At 29.8% G+C, this 24,571-nt stretch overlaps 1 protein-coding gene across 1 annotated transcript in view; it reads right to left on the reverse strand.

Annotated features, from left to right (window-relative positions):
* LOC145331339 (astacin-like metalloprotease toxin 2) overlaps window positions 1-24,571 on the reverse strand; it is a 174,578-nt gene that overhangs the window by 144,305 nt on the left and 5,702 nt on the right. The window contains exon 7 of the mRNA XM_080175956.1: window positions 24,445-24,504. Within this exon, the coding sequence (XP_080032082.1) occupies window positions 24,445-24,504 (60 nt within the window). The remainder of the gene's footprint in view (window positions 1-24,444; window positions 24,505-24,571) is intronic.

Here is a 24,571-nt window from a genome sequence, read left to right on the forward strand (position 1 = left end):
AAAATTTAAAAAATGAGAACATTCTTTTGTTATCACTCAGAATCAGCATTTACAAGTCACTTGGTAAGAAATTAAAAGAATGAAATTTGAATTAGGTACTTTGTCATTTCAGAGATAATTAGAAGGACAATATATTAGTGGCTAAATTAAAGGAATATTCCCATTTTGACTAAAGTTTCTTTGTTTTGCTCATTTTGATTTTAATATATTGTTTTTTGTCCACCTGTCTGTTGTTTGGGGTGCTAGATCGATTCCTAGATTTTCATGTCTTTGTGATTTTCTCAACTCCTTTTTAAGATAATGTCTTGAAATCTTTTAAATTTTTTTGTATAATTTACCTATGCCATAAATTTCTTCTTTGTATCTGCTATATTTTTCCTAAAATACAAATTAAATCCTTACAAAATTCATACTAAAATAAGATTTTTCATTTAATCCATTTTTTGATGGTTTTAGAGAGGATAATGGGGAGGGCCTTTTCTAACTTTTTTATTGCTTTATTTTTATTTCTTTAGTTGGTATTTTACTTGCAGTCTTTTCTCCTAAATAAAAAATTGCCCAAATCTCCATAGAAAAAAAGGAGTTTAAAGAAAGCCTGCGAGAAATACCACGCTTTAACTGCTGAAGGACTGCCACAAGTAGACTCAATACCCCAAATTTGAAGCCTTCAGCTTCTATAACAAAAAAGTTCTAGGCATTTTAAAATGATATTTTATGAACAATGAAAATTTGAAAGAAATTCGATGCTAATGTTAGAAATTTTGAAATAAAACTACGTGGCCTAGAAACAAAATTATAAGCTAATTTTTGGCATAAATTTAGGTTGCCAGTAACTAATTATATTTTTATAATAAAAATACCCATTTTTATAGTCAAAATCATTAAAAAAAATTAAGTTTAACTTGCATTGTACCGAGTGTACTGTAGCCAATCAGAAGGCTGAATCAGCTTAACAACCAATCACAGCTGAGCTTGTATTAGTTTACCCCTTTGTTTCCGCTATGATTTTCGTTTACAAATGCAATTTAAATTGATTTTTTTTTCATAGATTTTGACTATGAAATGTGGTGTTTTTATTGTAAAAATGTAATCAGTCACAGGCAATCTAAGTTTCTGACAAAGAAAAGGTTCTAATTTTGTGTCTAGGCGACGTAATCTAATATTGTTTTTTCTTTTATTAGCATTGGAAATCTTTCAAAAATTTCATTGTACATAAAATGCTATTTTGAAATGCCTAGAACTTTTTTGTTATTGAAGCTAAAGGCTTTAAATTGGGGGTATTTGGTCTACTTGTGGCAGTCTTTAAGCAGTTAAAACGTGGTATTTCTTGCAGGCGTCCTTTAAAAACAAGAGGGGTTGTCATTTTGACCCCTGGCTCCTACTCTGATCAATTAGAGTCAAATATCTCTAGAACTAGATGTTGCCACTTCTGTAAATATGAATAGTTTACTGTTTAAAATGTATAGCAGGCTATAAAGATAGATTTATACATTTTTAGGTTAAGAAATTGAAAAATACATTGCAAATACAATTTGACATACCAAAATAATTGTAGTGCAACTTTGCTTCTAGAATTTCGAAGAAAAAATTAATAAAGTTATGATATCTTTAGAAAAATCATTATGATAATATCCTTAATTCATGTCCTAATTATTTTCTTCCACTAACCTCTATTTCCTTGCTAACTGTGCAACCATAGGCCCTGCATGATTATATGTAAGTTTTATATTATATAAGGATATGCATTTAAAAAACAGATTTGTCAGTGTTTACAAAATGAATTAATCTTAATTTGGTGCTTTCTCCTAAAGTGCTAATCAAGCACTTGCCACTTTATTTAAGTGTTAGCCAATGAAGTTATCAATTTGCAGATAGAAAAGCTGTTGAAAAACAATCTGTAATGAAGAAATGTTAATATTGCAGTTTTAGAGATTATTGAATTCAATGTTAATAAATTTTTTTTTTGATTTACCAGATAAATAGAAATAAAAACTACTGTACTTCACTGTAAATGACAAATAGACATACAACCTTTTAGTTTTAGTTCAGTATATAATTAACTTATGCATATTCCTTGAGACTTCCACTATGTCGACAACTGACAACTCCTTCTAAAAATATAAAACTTAAATCTAATCTTTAGACATTATTTTTCCTTTACAAAAATAACAGAAAAAAAAACAGATGCAAAGTCTTTTTATTTCATAAGATAGCAAAGTTTAAAACAGGTGTCCAGAATTGCAATCAAACAATAAAATATTTAAAATCAATAGATGCATAGTTAATTGTAAGTTAGAAACATCAAAAATTTTATCTTTATAATATAGAAATGCAGAAATGTATATTGGTTTTTTAAAATGGGTATAAAAATCAATAAAATTTTTGTATGATTGTACTAAAAAAGTACCAGATTACAAATTGGAAAATCGAAACCTCTAATACTAAATGTATCAGTTAAGTATTGTAACAGTGTTGACAAGTACAAAGTTCAACCTGGGTATCATGAAAAGAATATAAAGTGTAGATCTGCTTATTAATGTAAAATATCAATTTTGTTGCTATCACCACAAAATCTGTGAAAATTTTATCAAAAATACCAAAATTGTATGAAAAATAAAAAGAGCTAAATGTTCATTCAACTGTAGACATCAATCTGGAATAAAAATTAAATTTTGACACTATTACCCATCAAAAATTTGGAAACCAGATATAAAATCAAAATATAAAATAAAGCACCTAATCACTTTATATATAAACACATAATATACTTTATAATATAATGTGGACAGGACGTTTAGCTGTTAATCTTGAATTTCTGACAGTAAGACAGATGTACAGATATTCCAAATTGTAGAGTAGCTTTGCTACTATACATGGTGTTTCAGAAAAAACTGCGTTTTCCGTTTTTCTGACACAACCAGAATGAATACAGAAAAAACGATTATATGTCCTAATTCTCTGTAAAAAAGTACATCAAATTTATTACAGGTGTTTTTCATTATCTCTAAAAATACGGCCTCTATGATAGGTCACACCCCACCCAAAGGCGTGTTAGGTTAGAAAAAACCCCCCGCAGAAACGGTTTACACAGGATGTACTGGGACCTTATGGTGGTTTCAGAAAATGCTTTCCCTAAATTGAGTTAGTACCTTCCCAAAGTAGAAAATTTTAAAATTACTTTTGGTGATTAAATATTACTTTCATTTTTAGACTACCTTAACCTAACCTGCTTTATTGTCTTATTTTGTCTTTCATGTTTATCATGCAAATTCCCTGACAATGCAGTTGAAATGTCAGATATTGGAGCTTTCTAAAAAGGTCTCTAACATTTTTCTAGCTCTAATACTTTTTTAGATATCTTTTTTCAAAGTATTGCTGTAAAATCATCTTTTACTCAGCAAAAAGTTGAAATATAAAATTAGTTATTTTAGAGTAAATTACATGTATCTTCATATAAATCACTATAATTTTGCTCCAAATTGACCAAATTGGACAGTTAAGGTGCCTAAAACTATCTACATTCAATGGACAATCCAAATACACACTTTTTGAGACTTTATAAGTCAACAGGAGAAGGCTAAAATGAAATATCAAAGAAACAAATGTAATTTAATTTTAATTAAAAATAACTATTAAGGCATTTTTAATAATGTAAAAGGAGTATTAAGGTACAAGAAACTCATAATTAATTATGATTTATTATTTTTAAAAATCTCAGCACTAGTTTAGAGTACCTAATAGTGTTTATCAACAAAAAAATGTGGCCTAAGAATAAATTGTTTCTTTTATTATATGTGAGATCATCCATAAAAGTCTTTTAATTACTATGTTTTTTTAGTTAAGATGGCAAAAACTAATTTTGTTTCATAAGGTTATAAAAAATCAAAAAAGCCAATCAACTATTCTTATAAAAAAATACTAGAATTAGTAGATTACATTTGTAACCTGCTTGGAAATGATTAAAATTCTAACCAATTTTTGGTTTATTTTCAATGTTTATGTCTATTTTTCATAAGATATGTTTTTATTGGTTCAAAATATCAGATGATTGTGATTTATTGGCTTTCTAATTACAAAGTGACAACTTTATACACCATAACTTACCTTAAAATCCTTTCTAAAGTCGATTAAATTTCAATTTATTTTAAAAAATAGGAAATATTTTTTCCTTTAGCATTTTAAAAAATCATTTTAGCCTTCTCCTGTTGACTTATAAAGTCTCAAAAAGTGTGTATTTGGATTGTCCATTGAATGTAGATAGTTTTAGGCACCTTAACTGTCCAATTTGGTCAATTTAGAGCAAAATTATAGTGATTTATATGAAGATACATGTAATTTTCTCTAAAATAACTAATTTCATATTTCAACTTTTTGCTGTATAAAAGATGATTTTACAGCAATACTTTGAAATAAGATATCTAAAAAAGTATTAGAGCTAGAAACATGTTAGAGACCTTTTTAGAAAGCTCCAATATCTGACATTTCAACTGCAATGTCAGGGAATTTGCATGATAAACATGAAAGACAAAATAAGACAATAAAGCAGGTTAGGTGAAGGTAGTCTAAAAATAAAAGTAATATTTAATCACCAAAAGTAATTTTAAAATTTTCTACTATGGGAAGGTACTAACTCAATTTAGGGAAAGCATGTTCTGAAACCACCATAAGGTCCCAGTACATCATGTGTAAACCGTTTCTGTGGGGGGTTATTTCTAACCTAACACGCCTTCGGGTGGGGTGTGAGGTACATAGTTTCCAAGAATGCTTTATGTGAAAAATGTTGTGCAAGAAAAATTAAAATAACTCTTCTCTTATGTATAAAAAAATCGTAGAATTTCAATATTAATTTAGAAAAAGGTATAAGAAAAGTACCTTAATGAGTTTTAAAGGTGAAATGCTTTTTAGCTCTTCACAAAAGCATTTTTAAGAAACTTAGGCTCAACACGTAGCACATCCACTCGTCGTCGGGAAGATGTTAGGTTCGAATCTCGGTCCGACACCGCGTCATAACTAAAGACGTTAAAAATCGTTTCCACTGCTACTATGTCAGATGCACGACGTAAATAGTTAGAGTGTGGGGAATGCCTTGGCCCAAAACAGGCGCAACTTGTTACCATGCACAGTTAGGACTTCTCAGACAAAGGTCGTGCATCACAGAGAGTTGGTTGTCTGTAATGTACTGTACCACGGGTATGAGGTGATAGACCAAGAGTCTGGCCTTGAGTTGACAAGTTGACTGTTCAGTCCAGGTGCAACTCACCCATACGACATTAGCATATAGTGTAATTGGTAGAAAATTGTATTGGCCGTATTAAGATGTTTTTTTCAAGTGAATAAATTTTTGAAAACCAACCTTAACCCATTAGTGCCGAACCGGGTTTTAAAACCCGGTTCCAGAAAATGTAAAAAAAAACGGTTTCCGGCTTCATAATTGCATCATTTTCAGTATGAATCCCCCCTCTACTACCCTGGCTTTCATTTCCCCCTGGAGCAGGCAGTTTTACTTACTTCCGTTTGCCGGTATAGATCAACAAAGTTTGAAAATCATGAAAATTCAAAATACCCCATCTAACTTTTTTGTTTTTATAGTAAAGTCACTGATTTTTTTTCGTTAAATCTAAAGTTTATTGACAAGTACATCTATTTGTGAATTCGTTTTATTTAAATTATTATTTTTTATATGATTTTTTATCGTTTTTTTACGCCCTATATAGGCCCGGTTCGGCATTTCCATTTTAAGTCTGAAATTTTTATTACCCGTTTTCACTAATAAATCTTTTTTGACAAAACAGGGTTTTTTTACCCGAAATTGCCGGCTAAACACGAAATTTGAAATAAATCGCATCGTATTATACTTGTAGCTCTATAGATTACATGAGGTTGTGTAGTTTTCAATTACGGATCGTATCAAAGTTCTAAAAAGTGTTCATCTCACTTTTGGCGTTCAAAAATTACATTTTTCGATTTTTTGGCAAAATAACCGGGTTTTTACAGGAAAACCGGGTTTTAACGCCGGGGGAAAGCACCAAAAACGGGTAATAATGCCTGGTTGGTATTTATGGCCAAGCCAAACCGGTTTTTTTTGCAACTTTCCTGTGCATGCCACCATTAACCCATTAATGCCGAGCGCCACTTTTATGGGCCGATCGAGCTGAAAGTTTCAGGGAAGCTTTATAATGGTAAAAACGGAATTCGTATTTTTTTGTTTTGCTCTAGTGGTGTGCACAGGAAAGTTGCAGGAAAACCCAGTTCGGCGCAAGTAAAGAAACCGTTTGGCATTGATAACCGTTTTTGGCGTTTTTTGGTGCTTTCCCCAGGCATTAAAGCCCGTTTTCAACCTAAATACCCGGTTATTTGGCCCAAAAAATTAAAAATGTAATTTTTGAACGTCCAAAGTGAGTTGTAGAGTAGCTAATACTACGATACGATCCACAATTGAAAACTACATAACCTCATGTAATTGATAGAGCTACAAGTAAGATACAAAACGATTTATATCACATTTAGTGTTTTGGCTATAGGTGCCACCCTTTTCAGTTAAAAAAGCCCGTTTCCTAGAAGTTTTAAAACTTTGATATTATATGTGGACGCGCCGAGCAGGGCAATAAAACTAGCGGGTATCTTTACTTGCGCCGAACCGGAGTTATATAGAACATAATTAAACGATAAAAAATCATATAAAAAATAATAATTTGAATAAAACGATTTCACAAATGAATGTAGTTGCCAATAAACTTTAAATTTCACGAAAAAAATCACTATTTTTACTTCATAAACAAAAAAGTTAGGAGGGGTATTTTAAAATCACCTTGTTTTTCTTGGTTTTCAAATTTTGTTGAGCTATACCGGCAAACGGAAGTAAGCAAAACTGCCTGCTCCAGAGGGAAATGAAAACCAGGGTAGTAGAGGGGGGATTCATACTGAGAATGATGCAATCCTGAAACTGAAAACCATTTTTTTTCGGCATTTTCTGGAACCGGGCGTTAAAAGCCGGTTCGTCACTAATGGGTTAAGGCACAAAATTCTACCAGAAAAAAGCATCATACGCATCTTTTGAAATATTTATACTTTAAAATGCGCCGTTATTTTCAGAGATATTAAAAAACACCTGTAACAATTTTGATGCATATTTTTATAGAGAATATTGACATATAATTATTTTTTTGTACTCCTAATGGTTGTTTTCCAAATTTGGAAAACACAGTTTTTTTTAAACGCCCTGTAAATAAAATTTTTTTTGAATTCATATACCGGATACTGTTTTAGTGTGTCTTCTGTGATATATTTCATGTTGTTGAAAGGCCAATTTATTGTCATGCAAATATCTTTCTTCTTACAGCCTTGTCTTTCATGATAGTGCATGATGGTAACATTTTATTTGGGAATAAATAAACTATTGCAATTTTTCATATCGTTTAAAAGGAAAATCAATATGAATAAATAATTCTTAAACTAAGGCTATCTTTAGATGAAAAATTTATGCACAAATTCAAGGAATGAATTTTCAAAAAATATTTTTTTTCTCCATAAATTTTACTTTTTAGTCACTAGCAACAAACCCCCAAAATTGTATATCAATTTAGATAGACAATTTTTGTAGATAAATAACAGAATTTACAAATTAATATACAAAAAAAAAATTATTAATAAGAACATAGCAACAAAGGTTGGTGTGGGGGTTGTAATTTGAGCAAAAACTAAAATAATTAGAAGCTTTAGCTTAATACAATAATATTAAACATTTACATTTTTGGAATCTTATATGTTTTTTTTACAGATAGATTTATAGGCATGCTTGTTAAGCACCCATATTCTTCAAAGAATATGGTTGTAGAATCCTTTTTTAATACATTTTTTTTTAATTTAGCAGGAATATTCAAAATTGAGGTTGTAGAAAGTGTACAGCAATATAACAGCCATTAAAGTGTTCATGAAGCAAGGGATACATTTGATACAAAAATTTGATACATAGTTGAAACTACTAAGTTATTTATAATCATGACCAAAATTTTGCTAAATTTGATATAAAAAGTGCCCTTAAACTCCTATTTTAAATTTGCTACAGTATAACTAAAATTTATTGACACAATTCTGTGCTAAACAAACCTTTAGATTTGTTGACATTTCTCTTAACACAGATGGAGTTAATAAAATTCATACTTACAAAATAGAGATAAATTTCTGCTTTTTATACTGTTGTTATCAATTTTGCTTTATGACAACTGAAAAACTTGCAGGTAAGGTTTAAAAATGTTGTACCAAATGTCTAAAAAGATATTTTCCAGCTTATTTTAGTGCAACTATCATGACAGGCAATCAGAACTAGTGAGGAATAATTTATTATGGAAACACAATTTTAGGTGCCCTTAAATGGTTTTAGAGAGATTTAGTATTAGTTATGCACAGTTGTATTCAGTATAATTTTTGTTATAAATGTTGTGCCAAAGTGCCTCAATAAAATGACCCTCAGAACAGGAGGATACTGGTAGTGGATGTATCATTTATTAAATAATACATAGATATCCAATTAAAAATATTTTGATTGTGTAATTGTAAAACAATAAAATATGTATAGTCTAAATATTTTTTACAGTTCTTTATTGATATCACAATTATAAATGATGGCAATAGGAGCTCCTTTAAATCCACAAACAATAAAATATGTATAGTCTAAATATTTTTAACAGTTTTTCATTGATTTTATAATTACCAAAGAAGACCATTAGAGCCCCATAAAATCCACAAGCAATCAATTGGGTTATGAGGTGAAAGAGCATGCATTGATGTTCCCATTTGGCCATCATAAGTAGGTAGATTGGTAATTATACAATTCATTCATACCTCCTCTCAATGCAAATAAAAGGCTTCAGTATGGAAAAAAAGCATGAGGCACTCTGAAATCAGAAGAAACAAATCATGTAAATAAGTGCCCTTTTAAATCTTCATGCCACCTATTGCTTTTAAAGGCACAATTGCCTTCTTGTAAGGTTCCATATAATCATCATTTTATGGGGTATTGGAAATCTAATTACTATTTGGTGTTGTGTGAGGGTCTACAAGTGTACACAAAAAGGGCAGGGGGAATGAAATATTTTCCCCTCATCAAAGATTATTTATATATATATAGATGTTTAGATTAAAAGGAATAAATAAAGGACCTAGGAAATCTCCTGCAAATCCCGTATCCCTTATCCCTGTAATATATTTGTGAATTTTTTTATGTAGATTTCAAAAATGGTGTTAATTTTTTAAAATTTTGATTATTTGTATGTTTTTTTTATACAAAAAATTTAATCAAAGAAAATTAACTATTTTCCGCTCTCTGGACAGTTATAGATATTTTACGATAGATAGGATGTCTAAATCCCCAATCACTTAATATGACCAATAGGAATAATACATAGACACAATAATACCACAAAAAAATTTAATTGAGAGTTAACAATTTGACAGGTATTTTTGCAATAATTGATTAATACAACTTTCTTAAAATATTTGAATTTAGCTTCGGATAAAAGTTGTGTAGGGAAATTATGATGTCTAAAAACTGTATTAGTTTATTAGGATTGTTTATCTAATAATAATAAACCCATTGTATGGAGAATATTTCACCCAATTATCGCATCGTATCATAGTCATCTTTCCTCCTGTACAATCAAAAACATAACTGGTTCTAATCCACTGGATATCATTCAGTTTCGTAACCTTTACCCACTCTCCCTTTCTCTTGATTTCTCTCTTACTCTGTCTGAAGGGGGTGATATTTTGTAGATTTGATTTGCAATTTTATTATTTAAATTTGGTTAAAAATTACTTACAGTAAAAAAAGGAAAATAAGAATGAAAATATAAAGTTTTTAAACTTTTAGATTTAAATAAAAAAAGATTTATCTCCAAAATAAAACCATGTAGATTGCCTAAATGGTGGTGGGGGGGGGGGGGTTGAAAGTTGGGGGAGTTATCTATCTCACAGTGTTTTTCACTTTCTTGTCAAAAAGCTAGCTTCATATAGTATATATGTATATATAAAATAACGTTTTTTTTTAATGTAATGTATTTAAATACACTAAAACAATTTTTTATTTACAAAGCTACTTTTTCACTAGCAGAAAAAAAGAACAGATTTTGAACACTCCACCCCTTCTTTCTCTTTCTCCCTCTAAAACTCTTACACCTTTCCCCCTTTTCTATTCTCTCTCTGTCTCTCTCTCTCTCAATTCACTTTCTGAAATTTCTTAATATCTCAGAACACATGTAATAATAAGTTTTGCTACTTGTTCTGAAGAAGCGGTTTAAATAAAAAATTATCTATAGCTTTTTTTCCATAATGCGGAAACTTGTCAATATGTGTTGATTAAATTTTTGGATTAAAAAAAACATAGAAATAATAATTTTTTTTTTAAATCAACATTATTTTAGAAATCTACGTAAAAAATTTCTCAAATATATTATACAAACATGCAATCAGGGATAAGGGATAAGGGATTTGCAGAAGATTTCCTATGTCCTTTGAAAAATATTTCTAGAGCCATTTCTTTTATTGTGATAGTAGTTTGATTATTTTACATTCATACAGTTGCTTTAGAAAGCATCATTCATCACTTCTCTGGTCTGATCATACATAAATGTTCTGCTATTAAATTACCCAAGGATTGAGAAGACGATTCTATATATGTACCACTAAAAGGGTCCCTTCAACATTGCCTATTAATCCTCTCAAACATGATACTATCTTGTAAAGAAATACTTTTACAATTGCTATTTTTATTGTATAGAGGGCCCTACTTGTCTATTCTATGATGATTTGGGGGTGACTCCAAATAGGGGAAGGCAGTTCAATATTTACAGTACAAAGGTTTATTTTGTACAGCCTTCCCTTGTTCAAAGGCAGCCCTAAAACATCATAGACTATACAAAAAAAGGGCAGGGGGAATTAAATATTTTTCCTTCATCAAAGATTATTTATATATGTATGATGATTTGGGGGTGCCTTTAAAAAGGGTAAGGCAGTACAAAAATTACCTCATCTGAGTAAATTATGTAGAACTTAACAAATTTTTATTGTCATAATAATAAATATGTTAAATAGAACATTGATACAAGAAAGGCATTATTTCCCAAAGGCGTGTTAGGTTAGAAAAAACCCCCCGCAGAAACGGTTTACACAGGATGTACTGGGACCTTATGGTGGTTTCAGAAAATGCTTTCCCTAAATTGAGTTAGTACCTTCCCAAAGTAGAAAATTTTAAAATTACTTTTGGTGATTAAATATTACTTTCATTTTTAGACTACCTTAACCTAACCTGCTTTATTGTCTTATTTTGTCTTTCATGTTTATCATGCAAATTCCCTGACAATGCAGTTGAAATGTCAGATATTGGAGCTTTCTAAAAAGGTCTCTAACATTTTTCTAGCTCTAATACTTTTTTAGATATCTTTTTTCAAAGTATTGCTGTAAAATCATCTTTTACTCAGCAAAAAGTTGAAATATAAAATTAGTTATTTTAGAGTAAATTACATGTATCTTCATATAAATCACTATAATTTTGCTCCAAATTGACCAAATTGGACAGTTAAGGTGCCTAAAACTATCTACATTCAATGGACAATCCAAATACACACTTTTTGAGACTTTATAAGTCAACAGGAGAAGGCTAAAATGAAATATCAAAGAAACAAATGTAATTTAATTTTAATTAAAAATAACTATTAAGGCATTTTTAATAATGTAAAAGGAGTATTAAGGTACAAGAAACTCATAATTAATTATGATTTATTATTTTTAAAAATCTCAGCACTAGTTTAGAGTACCTAATAGTGTTTATCAACAAAAAAATGTGGCCTAAGAATAAATTGTTTCTTTTATTATATGTGAGATCATCCATAAAAGTCTTTTAATTACTATGTTTTTTTAGTTAAGATGGCAAAAACTAATTTTGTTTCATAAGGTTATAAAAAATCAAAAAAGCCAATCAACTATTCTTATAAAAAAATACTAGAATTAGTAGATTACATTTGTAACCTGCTTGGAAATGATTAAAATTCTAACCAATTTTTGGTTTATTTTCAATGTTTATGTCTATTTTTCATAAGATATGTTTTTATTGGTTCAAAATATCAGATGATTGTGATTTATTGGCTTTCTAATTACAAAGTGACAACTTTATACACCATAACTTACCTTAAAATCCTTTCTAAAGTCGATTAAATTTCAATTTATTTTAAAAAATAGGAAATATTTTTTCCTTTAGCATTTTAAAAAATCATTTTAGCCTTCTCCTGTTGACTTATAAAGTCTCAAAAAGTGTGTATTTGGATTGTCCATTGAATGTAGATAGTTTTAGGCACCTTAACTGTCCAATTTGGTCAATTTAGAGCAAAATTATAGTGATTTATATGAAGATACATGTAATTTTCTCTAAAATAACTAATTTCATATTTCAACTTTTTGCTGTATAAAAGATGATTTTACAGCAATACTTTGAAATAAGATATCTAAAAAAGTATTAGAGCTAGAAACATGTTAGAGACCTTTTTAGAAAGCTCCAATATCTGACATTTCAACTGCAATGTCAGGGAATTTGCATGATAAACATGAAAGACAAAATAAGACAATAAAGCAGGTTAGGTGAAGGTAGTCTAAAAATAAAAGTAATATTTAATCACCAAAAGTAATTTTAAAATTTTCTACTATGGGAAGGTACTAACTCAATTTAGGGAAAGCATGTTCTGAAACCACCATAAGGTCCCAGTACATCATGTGTAAACCGTTTCTGTGGGGGGTTATTTCTAACCTAACACGCCTTCGGGTGGGGTGTGAGGTACATAGTTTCCAAGAATGCTTTATGTGAAAAATGTTGTGCAAGAAAAATTAAAATAACTCTTCTCTTATGTATAAAAAAATCGTAGAATTTCAATATTAATTTAGAAAAAGGTATAAGAAAAGTACCTTAATGAGTTTTAAAGGTGAAATGCTTTTTAGCTCTTCACAAAAGCATTTTTAAGAAACTTAGGCTCAACACGTAGCACATCCACTCGTCGTCGGGAAGATGTTAGGTTCGAATCTCGGTCCGACACCGCGTCATAACTAAAGACGTTAAAAATCGTTTCCACTGCTACTATGTCAGATGCACGACGTAAATAGTTAGAGTGTGGGGAATGCCTTGGCCCAAAACAGGCGCAACTTGTTACCATGCACAGTTAGGACTTCTCAGACAAAGGTCGTGCATCACAGAGAGTTGGTTGTCTGTAATGTACTGTACCACGGGTATGAGGTGATAGACCAAGAGTCTGGCCTTGAGTTGACAAGTTGACTGTTCAGTCCAGGTGCAACTCACCCATACGACATTAGCATATAGTGTAATTGGTAGAAAATTGTATTGGCCGTATTAAGATGTTTTTTTCAAGTGAATAAATTTTTGAAAACCAACCTTAACCCATTAGTGCCGAACCGGGTTTTAAAACCCGGTTCCAGAAAATGTAAAAAAAAACGGTTTCCGGCTTCATAATTGCATCATTTTCAGTATGAATCCCCCCTCTACTACCCTGGCTTTCATTTCCCCCTGGAGCAGGCAGTTTTACTTACTTCCGTTTGCCGGTATAGATCAACAAAGTTTGAAAATCATGAAAATTCAAAATACCCCATCTAACTTTTTTGTTTTTATAGTAAAGTCACTGATTTTTTTTCGTTAAATCTAAAGTTTATTGACAAGTACATCTATTTGTGAATTCGTTTTATTTAAATTATTATTTTTTATATGATTTTTTATCGTTTTTTTACGCCCTATATAGGCCCGGTTCGGCATTTCCATTTTAAGTCTGAAATTTTTATTACCCGTTTTCACTAATAAATCTTTTTTGACAAAACAGGGTTTTTTTACCCGAAATTGCCGGCTAAACACGAAATTTGAAATAAATCGCATCGTATTATACTTGTAGCTCTATAGATTACATGAGGTTGTGTAGTTTTCAATTACGGATCGTATCAAAGTTCTAAAAAGTGTTCATCTCACTTTTGGCGTTCAAAAATTACATTTTTCGATTTTTTGGCAAAATAACCGGGTTTTTACAGGAAAACCGGGTTTTAACGCCGGGGGAAAGCACCAAAAACGGGTAATAATGCCTGGTTGGTATTTATGGCCAAGCCAAACCGGTTTTTTTTGCAACTTTCCTGTGCATGCCACCATTAACCCATTAATGCCGAGCGCCACTTTTATGGGCCGATCGAGCTGAAAGTTTCAGGGAAGCTTTATAATGGTAAAAACGGAATTCGTATTTTTTTGTTTTGCTCTAGTGGTGTGCACAGGAAAGTTGCAGGAAAACCCAGTTCGGCGCAAGTAAAGAAACCGTTTGGCATTGATAACCGTTTTTGGCGTTTTTTGGTGCTTTCCCCAGGCATTAAAGCCCGTTTTCAACCTAAATACCCGGTTATTTGGCCCAAAAAATTAAAAATGTAATTTTTGAACGTCCAAAGTGAGTTGTAGAGTAGCTAATACTACGATACGATCCACAATTGAAAACTACATAACCTCATGTAATTGATAGAGCTACAAGTAAGATACAAAACGATTTATATCACATTTAGTGTTTTGGCTATAGGTGCCACCCTTTTCAGTTAAAAAAGCCCGTTTCCTAGAAGTTTTAAAACTTTGATATTATATGTGGACGCGCCGAGCAGGGCAATAAAACTAGCGGGTATCTTTACTTGCGCCGAACCGGAGTTATATAGAACATAATTAAACGATAAAAAATCATATAAAAAATAATAATTTGAATAAAACGATTTCACAAATGAATGTAGTTGCCAATAAACTTTAAATTTCACGAAAAAAATCACTATTTTTACTTCATAAACAAAAAAGTTAGGAGGGGTATTTTAAAATCACCTTGTTTTTCTTGGTTTTCAAATTTTGTTGAGCTATACCGGCAAACGGAAGTAAGCAAAACTGCCTGCTCCAGAGGGAAATGAAAACCAGGGTAGTAGAGGGGGGATTCATACTGAGAATGATGCAATCCTGAAACTGAAAACCATTTTTTTTCGGCATTTTCTGGAACCGGGCGTTAAAAGCCGGTTCGTCACTAATGGGTTAAGGCACAAAATTCTACCAGAAAAAAGCATCATACGCATCTTTTGAAATATTTATACTTTAAAATGCGCCGTTATTTTCAGAGATATTAAAAAACACCTGTAACAATTTTGATGCATATTTTTATAGAGAATATTGACATATAATTATTTTTTTGTACTCCTAATGGTTGTTTTCCAAATTTGGAAAACACAGTTTTTTTTAAACGCCCTGTAAATAAAATTTTTTTTGAATTCATATACCGGATACTGTTTTAGTGTGTCTTCTGTGATATATTTCATGTTGTTGAAAGGCCAATTTATTGTCATGCAAATATCTTTCTTCTTACAGCCTTGTCTTTCATGATAGTGCATGATGGTAACATTTTATTTGGGAATAAATAAACTATTGCAATTTTTCATATCGTTTAAAAGGAAAATCAATATGAATAAATAATTCTTAAACTAAGGCTATCTTTAGATGAAAAATTTATGCACAAATTCAAGGAATGAATTTTCAAAAAATATTTTTTTTCTCCATAAATTTTACTTTTTAGTCACTAGCAACAAACCCCCAAAATTGTATATCAATTTAGATAGACAATTTTTGTAGATAAATAACAGAATTTACAAATTAATATACAAAAAAAAAATTATTAATAAGAACATAGCAACAAAGGTTGGTGTGGGGGTTGTAATTTGAGCAAAAACTAAAATAATTAGAAGCTTTAGCTTAATACAATAATATTAAACATTTACATTTTTGGAATCTTATATGTTTTTTTTACAGATAGATTTATAGGCATGCTTGTTAAGCACCCATATTCTTCAAAGAATATGGTTGTAGAATCCTTTTTTAATACATTTTTTTTTAATTTAGCAGGAATATTCAAAATTGAGGTTGTAGAAAGTGTACAGCAATATAACAGCCATTAAAGTGTTCATGAAGCAAGGGATACATTTGATACAAAAATTTGATACATAGTTGAAACTACTAAGTTATTTATAATCATGACCAAAATTTTGCTAAATTTGATATAAAAAGTGCCCTTAAACTCCTATTTTAAATTTGCTACAGTATAACTAAAATTTATTGACACAATTCTGTGCTAAACAAACCTTTAGATTTGTTGACATTTCTCTTAACACAGATGGAGTTAATAAAATTCATACTTACAAAATAGAGATAAATTTCTGCTTTTTATACTGTTGTTATCAATTTTGCTTTATGACAACTGAAAAACTTGCAGGTAAGGTTTAAAAATGTTGTACCAAATGTCTAAAAAGATATTTTCCAGCTTATTTTAGTGCAACTATCATGACAGGCAATCAGAACTAGTGAGGAATAATTTATTATGGAAACACAATTTTAGGTGCCCTTAAATGGTTTTAGAGAGATTTAGTATTAGTTATGCACAGTTGTATTCAGTATAATTTTTGTTATAAATGTTGTGCCAAAGTGCCTCAATAAAATGACCCTCAGAACAGGAGGATACTGGTAGTGGATGTATCATTTATTAAATAATACATAGATATCCAATTAAAAATATTTTGATTGTGTAATTGTAAAACAATAAAATATGTATAGTCTAAATATTTTTTACAGTTCTTTATTGATATCACAATTATAAATGATGGCAATAGGAGCTCCTTTAAATCCACAAACAATAAAATATGTATAGTCTAAATATTTTTAACAGTTTTTCATTGATTTTATAATTACCAAAGAAGACCATTAGAGCCCCATAAAATCCACAAGCAATCAATTGGGTTATGAGGTGAAAGAGCATGCATTGATGTTCCCATTTGGCCATCATAAGTAGGTAGATTGGTAATTATACAATTCATTCATACCTCCTCTCAATGCAAATAAAAGGCTTCAGTATGGAAAAAAAGCATGAGGCACTCTGAAATCAGAAGAAACAAATCATGTAAATAAGTGCCCTTTTAAATCTTCATGCCACCTATTGCTTTTAAAGGCACAATTGCCTTCTTGTAAGGTTCCATATAATCATCATTTTATGGGGTATTGGAAATCTAATTACTATTTGGTGTTGTGTGAGGGTCTACAAGTGTACACAAAAAGGGCAGGGGGAATGAAATATTTTCCCCTCATCAAAGATTATTTATATATATATAGATGTTTAGATTAAAAGGAATAAATAAAGGACCTAGGAAATCTCCTGCAAATCCCGTATCCCTTATCCCTGTAATATATTTGTGAATTTTTTTATGTAGATTTCAAAAATGGTGTTAATTTTTTAAAATTTTGATTATTTGTATGTTTTTTTTATACAAAAAATTTAATCAAAGAAAATTAACTATTTTCCGCTCTCTGGACAGTTATAGATATTTTACGATAGATAGGATGTCTAAATCCCCAATCACTTAATATGACCAATAGGAATAATACATAGACACAATAATACCACAAAAAAATTTAATTGAGAGTTAACAATTTGACAGGTATTTTTGCAATAATTGATTAATACAACTTTCTTAAAATATTTGAATTTAGCTTCGGATAAAAGTTGTTTAGGGAAATTATGATGTCTAAAAACTGTATTAGTTTATTAGGATTGTTTATCTAATAATAATAAACCCATTGTATGGAGAATATTTCACCCAATTATCGCATCGTATCATAGTCATCTTTCCTCCTGTACAATCAAAAACATAACTGGTTCTAATCCACTGGATATCATTCAGTTTCGTAACCTTTACCCACTCTCCCTTTCTCTTGATTTCTCTCTTACTCTGTCTGAAGGGGGTGATATTTTGTAGATTTGATTTGCAATTTTATTATTTAAATTTGGTTAAAAATTACTTACAGTAAAAAAAGGAAAATAAGAATGAAAATATAAAGTTTTTAAACTTTTAGATTTAAATAAAAAAAGATTTATCTCCAAAATAAAACCATGTAGATTGCCTAAATGGTGGTGGGGGGGGGGGGGTTGAAAGTTGGGGGAGTTATCTATCTCACAGTGTTTTTCACTTTCTTGTCAAAAAGCTAGCTTCATATAGTATATATGTATATATAAAATAACGTTTTTTTTTAATGTAATGTATTTAAATACACTAAAACAATTTTTTATTTACAAAGCTACTTTTTCACTAGCAGAAAAAAAGAACAGATTTTGAACACTCCACCCCTTCTTTCTCTTTCTCCCTCTAAAACTCTTACACCTTTCCCCCTTTTCTATTCTCTCTCTGTCTCTCTCTCTCTCAATTCACTTTCTGAAATTTCTTAATATCTCAGAACACATGTAATAATAAGTTTTGCTACTTGTTCTGAAGAAGCGGTTTAAATAAAAAATTATCTATAGCTTTTTTTCCATAATGCGGAAACTTGTCAATATGTGTTGATTAAATTTTTGGATTAAAAAAAACATAGAAATAATAATTTTTTTTTTAAATCAACATTATTTTAGAAATCTACGTAAAAAATTTCTCAAATATATTATACAAACATGCAATCAGGGATAAGGGATAAGGGATTTGCAGAAGATTTCCTATGTCCTTTGAAAAATATTTCTAGAGCCATTTCTTTTATTGTGATAGTAGTTTGATTATTTTACATTCATACAGTTGCTTTAGAAAGCATCATTCATCACTTCTCTGGTCTGATCATACATAAATGTTCTGCTATTAAATTACCCAAGGATTGAGAAGACGATTCTATATATGTACCACTAAAAGGGTCCCTTCAACATTGCCTATTAATCCTCTCAAACATGATACTATCTTGTAAAGAAATACTTTTACAATTGCTATTTTTATTGTATAGAGGGCCCTACTTGTCTATTCTATGATGATTTGGGGGTGACTCCAAATAGGGGAAGGCAGTTCAATATTTACAGTACAAAGGTTTATTTTGTACAGCCTTCCCTTGTTCAAAGGCAGCCCTAAAACATCATAGACTATACAAAAAAAGGGCAGGGGGAATTAAATATTTTTCCTTCATCAAAGATTATTTATATATGTATGATGATTTGGGGGTGCCTTTAAAAAGGGTAAGGCAGTACAAAAATTACCTCATCTGAGTAAATTATGTAGAACTTAACAAATTTTTATTGTCATAATAATAAATATGTTAAATAGAACATTGATACAAGAAAGGCATTATTTCCTATAAGTTATATTTATGTGGCATTGCAATAAGTATATTTTCTAACTAAAATTTTTTCTGTATCAATGTCTTATTTTACAAAATCATTATTTTTTTAAATAGCTATTTTATTTCATACTGGGCTCTATTTGTATAGTCTATGATGTGTTGGGGCTGCCTTTGAACAAGGGAAGGCTGTACAAACTAAACCTTTGTACTGTAAATATTGAACTGCCTTCCCCTATTTGGAGTCACCCCCATATCATCATAGAATAGACAAATAGAGCCCACTATAAAATAAAAATAGCAATTGTAAAAGTATTTCTTTACAAGATAGTATCATGTTTGAGAGGATTAATAGGTAATGTTGAAAGGTCCCTCTTAGTGGTACATATATAGAATCATCTTCTCAATCCTTGGGTAATTTAATAGCAGAACATTTATGTATGATCAGACCAGAGAAGTGATGAATGATGCATTTTAAAGTAACTGTATGAATGTAAAAAAATCAAACTACTATCACAATAAAAGAAATGGCTCTAGAAATATTTTTCAAATTTATTTATTTCTTTTTAATCTAAACATCTATATATATATAAATAATCTTTGATGAGGGGAAAATATTTAATTCCCCCTGCCCTTTTTGTGTACACTTGTAGACCCTCACACAATACCAAATAGTAATTAGATTTCCAATTCCCCATAAAATGATGATTATATGGAACCTTACAAGAAGGCAATTGTGCCTTTAAAAGCAATAGGTGGCATGAAGATTTAAAAGGGCACTTATTTACATGATTTTTTTTTTCTGATTTTAGAGTGCCTCATGTTTTTTTTCCATACTGAAGCCTTTTATTTGCATTGAGAAGAGGTACGAATGAATTGTATAATTACTAATCTACCTACTTATGATGGCCAAATGGGAACATCAATGCATGCTCTTTCACCTCATAGCCCAATTGATTGCTTGTGGATTTAATGGGGCTCTAATGGTCTTCTTTGGTAATTATAAAATCAATGAAAAACTGTTAAAAATATTTAGACTATACATATTTTATTGTTTGTGGATTAAAAGGAGCTCCTATTGTCATCATTTATAATTGTAATATCAATAAAGAACTGTAAAAAATATTTAGACTATACATATTTTATTGTTTTACAATTACACAATCAAAATGTTTTTAATTGGATATCTATGTATTATTTAATAAATGATACATCCACTACCAGTTTCCTCCTGTTCTAAGGATCATTTTATTGAGGCACTTTGGCACAACATTGATAACAAAAATTATACTGAATACAACTGTGAATTACTAATACTACATCTCTCTTTAACCATTTTAGGGCGCCTAAACTTGTGTTTCCATAATACATTATTCCTTACTAGTTCTGATTGCCTGTTATGTTAGTTGCACTAAAATAAGCTGAAAAATATCTTTTTAGACATTTGGTCCAACATTTTTAAACCTTAATTGCAACTTTTTCAGTTGTCAATAAGCACAATTGATAATAACTGCATAATAAGCAGTAATTTATCTCTTATTTTACAAGCAATAGTTTATTAACTCCATCTGTGTTAAGAGAAATGCCAACAAATCTAAAGGTTTGTTTAGCACAGAATTGTGTCAATGAATTTTAGTTATACTGTAGCAAATTTAAAAATAGGAGTTTTAAGGCACTTTTTATATCAAATTTAGCAGAATTTTTGTCATAATTCTGATTAACTAAGTAATTCCAAATATATATCAAATTTTTAAAACTTGCTTCGCGATCACTTTAATTAAGGCAATCTCTATTCAGTTCCCTTGATTAGTTATATGGGAGATAGATTTTAATATTTCATCTTTAGTAATGTACTTACAGCGCTCAGAGACATTTTTAAAACATAATTTTCTTGCTTTTGGGAAGAAAAATATTAAATGTTCTTTATAGCTTCTAATCTTAACGTATACAATTACGAACCTATTTATAGGTTTGACATAATATTTTAGGTTTCTTCATGATAAAAAAAGTAATAATAAGGTTAAATTTAAAATTTGAAGTCTCTAAGTCAAAAATTGCAGTCACAGGAGGCTTTTAAAGATTTCTGGAGACCTGGGGGATCATACCTGGAACCTGAAATAGACTTGAACACCTATATTTCATATAAGGATTTTTTACAGATATTATAGTATTTTGGTAAAATAAAATGCTTTGTTTAAGTCTAAAAAATATTTGGCTTTTTACTTGGATGGCTCTGCCAGATTTGCTCTTATTATCATAATGTTATGATTTGATTTGTTCCCAATTCCTGTTGAAGTCATATGGTGTCTAGAAAGAAGAAATATTCAGAAATATACAATAATTGAAACTTTTTTCAAGCTTTTATATGTATATGAGTATTTTATTAATGTGTAAATATTCTTCTGAGTATTTAGAAAGAAAACTTTTTTGTTTTCAAAAATCATTTATGTTATCAGATTTTCAATATTTCAAATTCCTGAAAGGTTTCTCCAAATATTCTTTCTCTTATAATCATGCTGTCTTCAGCTTCTGATTCTAACTTATCAAAGTCAATAGTCAAATATTTATTTCTGTCTGGTCTGAAAAAAGAATATTGTTACTTAGGATCCTATTAGGAAGGTTCTAAAAGAATGTAAAATATTTATAATAAATAAATCAAGATTAGCCCCATCTACATTAAGCTATAAAAATTGGAAAGAATTTTAAAGAATATAATAGATTTGAAATCTGCATAAAATTTTAAGGAATTTTTATAAAATTTGTTTTTTGTATAATTCTTTATCTATAAACGCAAATACAAATTAAGTTAGATAATTTTGACATCTGTGATTGGTGGATTGAAAGCTATCTGCGCCCTGATTGGAGAAGCTTAAGTGACGTACATCTTTCAACCAATTAGAGCGCAGGTAGTTTCCAATCCACCTATCCTATTGGTCAAAATTTATTAACTTAAATTGGATTTGCGCTTTTAAATAATGAATTATATAAAAAACGAATTTTATAAAAAATCCTTAAAATTTTATGCAGATTTTAAATCTATTATATTCATTAAAATTCTTTCCAATTTTTATAGCTTAATCTACATAAACCTTTATATTTGTAAATAAACTAGGTTTCCCAAAATAAACTTTTTTTGGAAACAACCAGTAGGAGAATGAAAAAAATAATTATATAAACTTATTTTTTATAAAACATATGCATCAATTATATTAGAGGTGTTTTTATCCTAATTAGACAGCAGCACTTTTTATATCTTAAAGAATTCAAAAACTAAGTGTGTTGCTTTATTCTTGTAGAATTAAGTGCTATAACATTAAATTAAAATCTTCTTTTTACTTGAAAACATTATAGCATGCTCAATAGGGTGGGTCGATTTTGGACATTTTTTTCTGAGGCCAAAGCGGGGATCTGCACTCAATTTATATAGATATAATACACCTCTGGATAATTTAAAATTTATCCTAAGTCTTAAAACCGCTGATGACCAGACATTCAATTGTATAGCTATTTGTAAATGGGAGTAAAAAATTTATTGAATCAGAACTATGGCTTCATGGTGCTCCCTGGAAATGCCTTGAGGAGCTGAGTCAGGAACTTTTGTCCGTTTAAAAAAATCTTGTTCCTAGCCTGAGAAAATCTAAAAAACCTCTACAAATTGGACAATTCTCAATAAACCTTAAAAAATTTTGGTTTTTTAGTGATTTCTAAGGCTAGGAACGAGATATTTTGAAACGGACAAAAGTTCCTGATTCAGCTCCTCAAGGCCTTTCCAGGGAGCACCATGAAGCCATAGTTCTGATTAAAAAAAAAATTTTGAATGTCATCTTTGCATACTAATAAGTAATGAATTATATTTTTAAGTGGTCGTGTTCTAAAACTTAATTTTTTAAAATTCTTTTTCGGTCAGAAATGTTTTTAAGGTTAATTTTATCTGTTGCATATCCCCGCTTTGTCTAATTCCGATATGAACCCACCCTAATGCTCAATGAAATATTCTAATTATTATATTTAAAATTTAATCAAAAATTTCTTTTTAAGAACAAATAATTATTTTCTTTTTGCTATTATTTTGATTCAAATAGATAACATTTAAAACTCTCATTTTTGTTCCTCCACCTTCCCCTTTATTTCCTAATATCTTTTGATTGACACATGACATATTAACTCATATAATCAAAGAAAAAACACTTTTAAGGAAAGTTTCAAAGATACCTTGCTTATTTCTTGAAATGAAGTAAAAATGCAATGCATTATTCGATGCACACAGTATTAAAAGAGATTTCTTACTAAAGAAAGCCATAGCTAAATAGAAAAAAAATTCTCATGTACCTAAAAAGCGTTCTGCATGGAGCCAAAAAAAAAATTATTGCCTAAATCTCAAATAGGTACATTGATATACCCTTTTTTAAAATCTAATATTGTATTTTAAACCAATATGTTGGAAAATAAATGAGGTATTTAATTATAATTGTCATCACAGTTTTAGCATCAGGTATTTCATGTACTTATCAGTACAGCCACATTTTTATTGATACTAAAAAAAACACCTGAAGTAAATGTGATATACATCTTTAAAGAAAATATAGATGTAAAATTATTTTTTCGTGCTCCTTCTAGTTGATTCCCAAAACCGTAAAATAAAGTTTATTTTTGGACACCTTGTATATAACTATATGTACATATATTATAATCTTTACTTAAAAAACTATTATTTAACCTGTTTTGTTCATGAACCATTCCAAGAAGATGTGATAATTCATGCAGTACAGTTCGTCCTTAATTAGATTTGCTTTTGGAATTAGATAATGTTTATCTTTATGTAAATTTTATATTAGAAATATCAAAATATAAACTTCAGCGGCCGCAGCTTTACTTGGCAGCCGCCAGCTGCAGCGGTCAGCAGGAAAACGTTGGCAGATCTTTATGAAATTTTAATATGTTATGTAGATATGTAAAAAAGCTTCAGTTTAAAATTTGACTTCTATAAGTAAAAAATTGCGGCCACAGGAGTCTTTTAAAGATTTCTTGAGACCTGGATGATCAGGACCTGCAGGATCATACCATTCAACGGCCCCCCCCACACCTGACTGTTAAGGGTTAATGAATTTTCTAAAATTTAACTATTTCAAATTTGCACCATGCACATTTCTCTCAAGAAATTAAGTCTAGAATGTGGCTGTACAGTTAAGAAGTAATGTTTTCATAAATTAAGAAGTGTTTAATTCACCTATAAAGATATAAAAAACCAAAAAAATAAGATTTATTACCATTATCTGTAAAACAGTCCGGATTACCAAGGTTCAGACTGCTGACTGGCTCTTTAAATCCTAATTGAATAAGGTTCAAAGAAGTTTTTATTAAAATCAATATTTTCTTATTTTCCTTGAAGTTTAT

This window comes from Acartia tonsa, chromosome 11, assembly GCF_053477335.1.
Source record: "Acartia tonsa isolate MP-2025a chromosome 11, ASM5347733v1, whole genome shotgun sequence".
Taxonomy (NCBI): Eukaryota; Metazoa; Arthropoda; class Copepoda; order Calanoida; family Acartiidae; genus Acartia; species Acartia tonsa.